The sequence below is a fragment of the Branchiostoma lanceolatum genome, chromosome 5 (genome assembly GCF_035083965.1).
Source record: "Branchiostoma lanceolatum isolate klBraLanc5 chromosome 5, klBraLanc5.hap2, whole genome shotgun sequence".
Classification (NCBI taxonomy): Eukaryota; Metazoa; Chordata; class Leptocardii; order Amphioxiformes; family Branchiostomatidae; genus Branchiostoma; species Branchiostoma lanceolatum.
Genome location: NC_089726.1, coordinates 20,078,916 through 20,088,147, shown reverse-complemented (window position 1 = coordinate 20,088,147; position 9,232 = coordinate 20,078,916). Strand labels below are relative to the sequence as shown.

The 9,232-nt window shown below is 41.1% G+C and overlaps 2 protein-coding genes across 2 annotated transcripts; both read left to right on the top strand.

Annotated features, from left to right (window-relative positions):
- The first annotated feature begins 618 nt into the window (after window positions 1–618).
- On the top strand, window positions 619–3,249 carry LOC136435654 (zinc finger protein 761-like). The gene is made up of 2 exons (XM_066429303.1): window positions 619–720; window positions 1,558–3,249. Exon 2 carries the CDS (start codon window positions 1,565–1,567, stop codon window positions 3,242–3,244), a length of 1,680 nt encoding a protein of 559 aa, XP_066285400.1. The 5' UTR covers window positions 619–720; window positions 1,558–1,564; the 3' UTR covers window positions 3,245–3,249.
- A 2,634-nt stretch (window positions 3,250–5,883) lies between these two features.
- Window positions 5,884–8,953, top strand: LOC136435651 (zinc finger protein 665-like). Its single transcript, XM_066429302.1, has 2 exons — window positions 5,884–5,989; window positions 6,402–8,953. The coding sequence occupies exon 2, from the start codon at window positions 6,409–6,411 to the stop codon at window positions 8,401–8,403; it is 1,995 nt and encodes a 664-aa protein (XP_066285399.1). The 5' UTR covers window positions 5,884–5,989; window positions 6,402–6,408; the 3' UTR covers window positions 8,404–8,953.
- The last annotated feature ends 279 nt before the right edge of the window (window positions 8,954–9,232 follow it).

The window sequence follows — 9,232 nt, the reverse complement described above, 5'->3', positions numbered from 1 at the left end:
GTGTCCTTCTGAATGGTCAATATCATTCGACAACACTTATAACTTCTTCCAATTGGTGAAATTCATTCAACACCACTTGAGATTCATTCAACACCACTTGTGGGACTTTTGTGGCATTGTGGCGTCATAACCGAAAGGGAATGGGGGCTTCTGATTGGTCGACGCCATCTGGCTATGTGATAATACCCTGTTTTCACTCATGTGAATTTCAGGTGGAGCAGAATCTTTCAGATTTGAGTTAACGTTAGCACTTTTATGAAGCCTTGTTTTAAAGTATTTCAAGAGTTAGTTTATCTTGTATCTATCAGCTTTCAACCTGTTTCGTTGTGACCAGTACTTTGCCCAGTGTAGCAAAAATGTACAATAAAGGTCTTCATTCATTCATTCATTTGATATGATATGGATTGACTTCAGGTAAACAAACCTTTTGGGTTTGAGTTCTTTTTCAGAATTTGATAACTTTCTGGTGTGGATATCTTCGTTGTTAGCGCAACTTAAACCGAACATGAGAAGATCAGTAAAAAAAGGTGTTCAAAATCAATACACTATTCGGAGACGAAATATGTGGGTAATCAGGTGTATTGGTTTACTCTTTGACCCTAGGTCAGAGGCCCGACATTTCCATCCGCCATTTTCATTCCAGCCGACGTTCTTTTATTTCGTTCCTCCAGACTTTCAGTCGTTACTACAAGTGCTGAAACAGTTTTAGCCTGGATCCTGGTAAGTAACGACCTATTGTCAATTTCCCAAAGCAGTCCAGACTGTTACTTGCTACGGATATACATATACGTGGCCGCTAGTGCCGAACCACTAGCATAAAATTTATTATAAGAACTGCCGTGAATATTTTGGTCAATTTAAATCATATCCTTGGACACAACCAGTGTAAATCACATGAAGTCAGCCCCGAACCTAATTTTAGCTTGCATGAAGCTTCTCTATGTATCATAAAAGTCGAATTCGAAGTTGATATACTAACTAGTGCATAAAAGGTTGGTGGAAAGAGCGGTCCAGTCCGAACGGTGGGAAAAGCGGCCCACCCCCATACATGAGGCGGTTGGTGCTGCTCATCAGCTATTAAAGTGGATTGGAACTTTTGTTATTGTGTACGAAGATTTTGTCATACATGTGGCATAAGTAGGTTACTTGAAGGTGGCCATAACCATACATAGATTACTGTAAATGCAGAAATGTTCGCGATGGTTTTATGTTCGCGGTTTTCGCGGCGACCGTTTCACAGCGAACATAAAACCACCGCAAACAGTTTTGTCCAATATTGTAGCAGTATGACACTGCCGCGAACTAAAAACCACCGCGAACACTCCATTTTTCTCTTATCGCAAAATAAAAACCATGCAAACTTAATAAATTTTGACATCATTTGCACAATTATTTGCAATTTTGGGACACTAGAAGGAAAAGTTCACTAGTGTTCATTAACAGGGGTATAGGCAAACTTTTCCTAAATTTTGATCAAGGATGATATTCACTTCGTTCTAATCGTCAATTTTTTTAAATCACTGCAGTTACATAACCCTGTGTGTCTCTTTTCACCAGATCTGACATGGCGTCCTTGAGCTGTGGGTCTCCAACCGACGTTCCTCATCAGTATAACAGCCAACTGCTGGAAGCCAACCCTACCACTGAGTTGAATATAGACGAAACGTCAAGACACAAAGGTGAGGAACCCTGCATACATGAGGAGGATGAAGATAGAACCAAGGTCCGCAGAGATGAAAAAGTCCATATCGGAGGGGTGCTGCACGACGACAACCAGTTTGGAGCTCTTATGTGTCAGCAGATAACTGATGCAGCTAACCGCACAGAAGAAGAACCTTACACCTGTGTAGAGTGTGGATATAAGGCATCTAAGAGATCAATTCTTTCCAAACATATGAAGATGCATACTGGAGAGATACCAAACAGGATACCTGAAGAGTCAACACCAGTTATGTCTCAGCAGATAACTGACAAACCTAACCAAATTGACGAGGAACCCAACACCAGTGTAGAGAGCAGACGTAAGAGATCCATTCTCTCCAAAGATATGAAGAAACACACAGGAAAGAAACCATACAGGATACCTGACAAGTCACTCCTGACCAGACATAGTACGAAGCTGTACAAGTGTGATCAGTGCGACTATTCGACATCTTGGAAACTGTGTTTGGATATGCACATGTCTAAACACACCGGTGAGAGACCCTACATTTGTAAAGAGTGTGGATACGAAACAGCAAGTAAGTCCAGCCTGTCTAGGCATAAGAAAGTACACACAGGAGAGAAGCCGTACAAGTGTGACCAGTGTGACTTCTCCACTGCTTGGAAGGAGTACCTAGATTCACACGTGACTAGTAAGCACACTGGTGAGAAACCCTACACGTGTGAGGAATGCGAGTTCAGGACAGCCTATAGGTGTCACCTTTACAGGCATGTGAAAATACATTCGGGTGAGAAACAGTACAAGTGTGACCAGTGTGACTATTCAGCGCACCAGAAAGCACACGTAGACAGACACGTGATGGCTAAACATGCTCCTAAGAAACCTAACGAGTACATGTGTGGAAGATGTGGGTTCATGACAAGTAAGAAGTCTGAACTCACCAGTCATATAAAATTACATAGAAAAGAAGAGTGTGACCAAGAGGTGGAAAAGCATGGAGAAAAGCTGCACAAGTGTGACCAGTGTGACTTTTGCAGTGTGCGGAAATATAACTTGACAACACACATGGCTAAATGCCATTGTGACCAAGGCACGAAAATTCAAAGAGAAAAGACATACAAGTGTGACCAGTGTGACTTTTGCACTGCGTGGAAAGACAACTTGAAGACACATGTAGCTAGACTCCACTGTGCCCAAGACCTTAAAATTAATAGAGAAAAGTCCTACAAGTGTGACCTGTGTGACTTTTGCACTGTGTGGAAACACTGCTTGAAGGCACACATGGTTACACACACTGGTGAGAAACGTTACATGTGTGAAACGTGCGGGTTCAGGACAGCTCATAATTCCCAACTCAACCACCACATGAAACTGCATACAGGAGAGAAGCCACACAAGTGCGACCTGTGTGACTATCGCAGTATTTGGAAAAGAAACGTTGCTATACACATGGTTAAACATACTGGTGAGAAGCCCTATATGTGTGACCAGTGTGGCTACAGGTCTGCGTACAAGTCTGGTCTCAAAAGTCATATGAAGGTACATACAAGAGAAAAGCAACTGAGGATAAGTTTAATTTAGTTTGACCAGTCTCACTCGTCTGCTTGGAAAGGAAAAAAAAATTTTTTTTTTGTTTACGACAGGGCAGAGCACAAGTATGACCACTGTGACTGCTATACAGTTTACAGGAAAACCAGTTTACAGTATAGCCACTTTATAGTTAACCGTACGAAAGTTGCTCTAACAGATTTATATTTATCTTTGTGATATCTGTGACAAATTTTGCAATGTAAAAATTTGGGAAATATATTAATCCTTGCTTATTATAAAAATATTAAGAAATTATAACCAACTACTAGACCTTTTGCCAATTACAGCAGCCATTTTGAATTTCCCGGGACCGTGTACCAAAACGAGGCTGCAGTTGGTGCCCCACATATACGCCTGTATAATAACATAGGTATGCCACCTTCGATGGTAATTTTCGCTCCTCTAAGGTGCAATACCAAAGGTGGTATACATATGTATACTGTATTACAGGCTTATTAGTAGGGAGCACCAACTGTAGCCTCGTTTTGGTGCATGGTCCCTGGAAATTCAAAATGGCCGCTGTAATTGTCTATTGTAAAATGGCGTTACGGACGTACTCCTGTTAGCCTCTATTTCTTAGGTTTATTTTGTATTTCCATCTTATATAGCTAACCAAAAGTCCCTGGGGACACTGCTGTTTGTTGCATCATATATCTTTTTTTTATGATTCATTATATTTATTGAAATGCGTGTTCAAGTACATTGCAAACCTGTGAGTATATAGATAATATTTAATCATCTATAATTGTGTAAATATGTATGACATTGTAAATGTCTTGTTTTATGCGATATTATGTTTGTGAATAAAAAAAAATGTTCCCCACCCACTCTACACAATTTAATTGTCTTTTGCTTACTTTTAATACAGACGACGTTGCCATCTCCGACGAGACAGAGAAAAGGAGTACAATGTGCACTAGTACTAGACCAATTTAACATGTTTTGCGCTCAATGAAAACTGCAAGTAGATTTATTAAAACAAACCCGGTTTGGGCGCATCTTTGGTTTAGAGAAAATAGAAAGCACTACCTCATTATTATCTCCATAAAAAATGACGATGTTGTTTTAGGGTTTGTTTCCGGACTACTGTAGTCAGCATAACTCAAGAACCCCTTGATGGATTACGATGATATTTGGGCGGGTGTTGTCAAGGCAATCATAAAGGTCGATTTTGGTCCCCCTGGTATGTTATCTTGCTACTGCAGCAGAACGATTTTGTATCTTTTGACCTGGGCGTGCTGTGGTATTGATTTTTTTTGTGGCAGATAGCTTGTGATGTAATAAAGACGCGGTGTAGGTTTTGGCCTCCGAGCAGCTTGCTCTGGAACTGCAGGCGCTTTGTTGAGAAAATCTTCTAAGGATAATAATTTAATCAAGGAACGACGGTTTTCCATGATATTTAGTAAGCAGGTAGTTTAGACAGATGTATATTATGAAGTGCATATTATGCTAATTTGGACTTGAATTGCATAATTTATGAGTAAAATTTATATTTGCAGTGTTTTCCATGATACTAGTATGACTCAAATACATGTAACATTATGTACTTAATGGCAAGTGGAACACCAAGAGATACCAATTATAAATTGTAATAATAAATTGTAAAAATAAATTGTGATGATAAATTCATAATTTGTATAATTGATGCAATAGTGCCAAAATTCATCTAAGTGGTAGATGATAGGTCTGTCAATATTGCGACATAGGTCTGTCAATATTGTGACATGTAAGTTGGTTAAAGGTGTTCATGGCCAAGCATATATTACGTAAATGTAAGACATTTATATAAACAGAATACTTCATGGAGATATATGGTCGCCGATCTCTTGTATTGTAACTGTGGTCACTATTATCTGCATTGGGCAACTTTTCTTTGAACTACTTCGAACTAGTATCACACGATCGTACGAACACTCAAACAGCCGTTTCTTTAAAACTAGTCCATAGTGTTCAGAGACATACCAGCAACATGTAGAGCAGAACTTGGCAGATCCCCACTAGATGACAGTTTGGTTGCTATTAAGACAACTCTACACTTTTCTTTTTTTTTCGTTTCATTTCAAGACATTTTCAAGTAGCTATAGTGGTAGTGCAATACAGCTTCGCTACGGCTCGCGTTTTTGGCCAAGCACACCGGGTCACCCCTACTTTACATTTCTCGATAAGTGTGTTGGGTTCTTTTGCGTGCAGAGGTTTGAGGCTAACGCCTGAAGGTCCCTCGTACACGGGGCCGCCGGCTTTACGTCACCATCCGAAATGACGAATGCAATCCCTTGCAACATGTCTGAGCTGGAGTCGACCCCTAGAATCGAACTCGGGTCCTTGATCCACGGAATTTAATCCAGATGGCGAAGCAGCGGGGTTGCGTTACCGCTTGCGCCACGGCGACATGTATTCTACATAACCTTTAAAAGTGAATGCCCTGTTATCGCATTACAACAAAATATGACAAACCGTACGCTGAGCCAACAGTCCTCCAAAATCCAGGACAATGGAACACACCTAACCACAAACTGCAGGTTTCAAGTCCACGCCGTTTGAGTTCACTCATGTCGTACTGTCCGGCGACGAAAGATCTGGTGGGTAATCAGGTGTATTTGTCTCCTCTTTGATCCTAGGTCAGAGGCCGGACATTTCCGTCCGCCATTTTGATTCCAGGCGACGTTCCTATATTTTACTTCTTCCAGACTTCTAGTCGTTTCTGTAAGTGCTGTAACAGGCTCAGCTGGGGATTCGGTAGGTAACGACCTTGTTTCACTTTTTCATAGAAATACAGGCTGATACTTGGTACCCGTACCGCAGAAATCATATTATATTTAGTAGGTACAGGTCGGAAAATTATACCGGAAGTCCGGAGTATCAAAGTATTGTACCTATATACCTATAATGACGTTACTGCACCAAATAGACTTACACTCTATATTCCTGAATAGACTCACACTGTATTGAATAGGTTATTTAAGCATAGTTTAAGCTTTTTTGTGTGTTTTTTACTTTTTGGCGACGCCACTGGTGTGAGCCCAAATCTTGTTCACCCTACGTATACCAGAATTTTAAAGGAATTTACTTCGGTATGTATGTTAGGGTATGCATACTGTTCATGATGCTTCTGGGCATGCATTCTTAAATCACCACCTTTAAACCACAGATCTGACATGGCATCCTCGAGTTGTGGGTCTCCAACCGACGTTCCTCGGGACAATAGCCAACTGCTGGAAGTCAACCAAACCGCTGACGTGACAAACTGTCAGGATGAGTTCAGTGTAGACGATGGAGAGGAACGCTACCTACATGGGGAGGATGGAGATAGAACCGAGGTCCGCAGAGATGAAAAAGTCCATATGGGAGATGGGTTGCACGATGATAAGCAGTTTGGAGCTGTTATGTCTCAGCAGATAACTGACGCAGCTAACTACATTAAAGAAGAACCCAACACCAGTGTAGAGCCTAAGATATCTAAGAGGTCCATCCTCTCCCAACATATGAAGAAACGGCGGATGAACCGGCGCAGGAAACAGACACAGGAAACCGACACAGCTAACCATACTGATAAAGAACCCTGCATCTGTGTAGAGTGTGGATATAAGACATCTAACAGGTCGCATCTTTCCCGACATCTGAAGATACATACCAAAAAGAAACCATATGGGAGAGCTAACAAATCACACCGCCAAACAAAAACGAAGAAGATATACAAGTGTGATCAGTGCGACTATTCGTCACCTTGGAAACGATGTTTTGATATGCACATGGCCAAGCACACCGGCGAGAAACCTTACATTTGCATAGAGTGTGGATACCAAACTGCAAATAAGTCCGCGCTATCGATTCATAAGAAAGTACACTCAGGAAATAAGCCACACAAATGTGACCAGTGCGACTTTCGCACAGCTTGGAAGTATTCCTTGAATTTGCACAAGGCCAAGCACACCGGTGAGAAACCCTACATGTGTGAGGAATGTGGATACAAATCAGCACTAAGTTCCAGCTTATCTAGACATAGGACATTAATTCACTCAGGAGAGAAGCCATATAAGTGTAACCAGTGCGATTTTTGCACAGCTTATAAGCAGCACTTTGATTCACACATGGCTAAGCACACTGGTGAGAAACCCTACGCGTGTGAGGAGTGCGGGTTCAAGACAGTTTATCAGGGTCACCTTTCCAGACATAGGAAAATACATACATCAGAGAGACAGTACAGGTGTGACCAGTGTGACTATTCAGCCAACCAGAAAGCAAGCCTGGACAGACACATGGCTACTAAACACACCGGTGAGAAACGTTTCATGTGTGAGGTGTGCGGCTTCAGGACAGCTACCAAGTCTAACCTCTCCAACCATGTTAAGTTGCATACAAAAGGAGATCCACTAAAGTGTGACCAAGGCATGGAAAAGCATGTAGTAACGCCCTTCAAGTGTGTTGTGTGCGACTATTCCACTCACCGGAAGGATAGCTTAAGGATACACATGGCTAAACACACTGGTGAGAAACGGTACATGTGTGAGGAGTGCGGGTTCAGGACAGCTTATAAGTGTTACCTTGCAAGACATAGGAAAATACATACATCAGAGAGACAGTACAGGTGTGACCAGTGTGACTATTCAGCCAACCATAAAGCAAGCCTGGACAGACACATGGCTACTAAACACACCGGTGAGAAACGTTTCATGTGTGAGGTGTGTGGCTTCAGGACAGCTACCAAGTCTAACCTCTCCAACCATGTAAAGTTGCATACAAAAGGAGTTCCACTCAAGTGTGACCAAGGCATGGAAAAGCATGTAGTAACGCCCTACAAGTGTGTTGTGTGCGACTTTTCCACTCACCGGAAGAATGTCTTCGGGATACATATGGCTAAACACACTGGTGAGAAACAGTACATGTGTGAAACATGCGGGTTCAGGACAGCTCACAAGTCCCAACTCATTCACCACGTGAAACGGCATACAGGAGAGAAGCCGCACAAGTGCGACCTGTGTGACTATCGCAGTATATGGAAAAGAAACGTCGCTATACACATGGTTAAACATACTGGTGAGAAGCCCTATATGTGTGACCAGTGTGGCTACAGGTCTGCGTACAAGTCTGGTCTCAAAAGTCATATGAAGGTACACACAAGAGAAAAGCAACTGAATATAAGTTTGCCTTAGTTTGGGCAGTCTCACTCGTCTCCTTGGAAAGGAAAAGTTTCTTGTTTAGGAAAGGGCAGAGCAAAAGTATAACCACTGTAACTTCTATACAATTTACAAGAAAACATTGTATATCCACTCTGTAGTTAACCGTACAAACTTTGCTATATAGCATAAGCACACAGCATATTTGTATACATCTGTGATATCTGTGACACCTTTTTCAATGTAAAAATGGGGAAATACATAATTCTTGCTTTTTTATAAGGATATCAAAATATTGTTACCAAGTACGAATTTACTCCTGTTAACCTCTTTTTATTAGAACTTAATAATCTATTTTGTATTTCCATCTTGTATAGCTAACCAAAAGTCACGGCTGTTTGTTGCATCATATATATCTTTTTTTATAATTCATCACATTTATTCAGATGTATGTTAAAGTACATTGCAAACATTGAGTATATAGATAATACCTGAATAATCTATAATTGTGTAAATATATGCAGTTGAAAAAGTCTTATTTTATTCAATAACGTATGTGTTAATAAAATAAATGTTCCTACCCAGTCTACACAATGTATCTGTGTTTTGTTTTCTTTTTATGCGGTGTGCTTGGCCCAAAACGCGAGCCGTAGGGAAGACGCATCGCACTACCACTAGCTACTAGAAAAAGCTTCAAGCCTAACCTCAAATGAGGATGCCACGAAACAAAACGAATGCAGACGAAGTTCCCATCGCCGTCGAGATAGCGAAAAGGAGTACAATATATATGCAATTGACAAATTGACCATGTTTTGCACTCCATGGGAATTGCAAGTAGATTTAAAGAAACCCGGTTTGAACACAT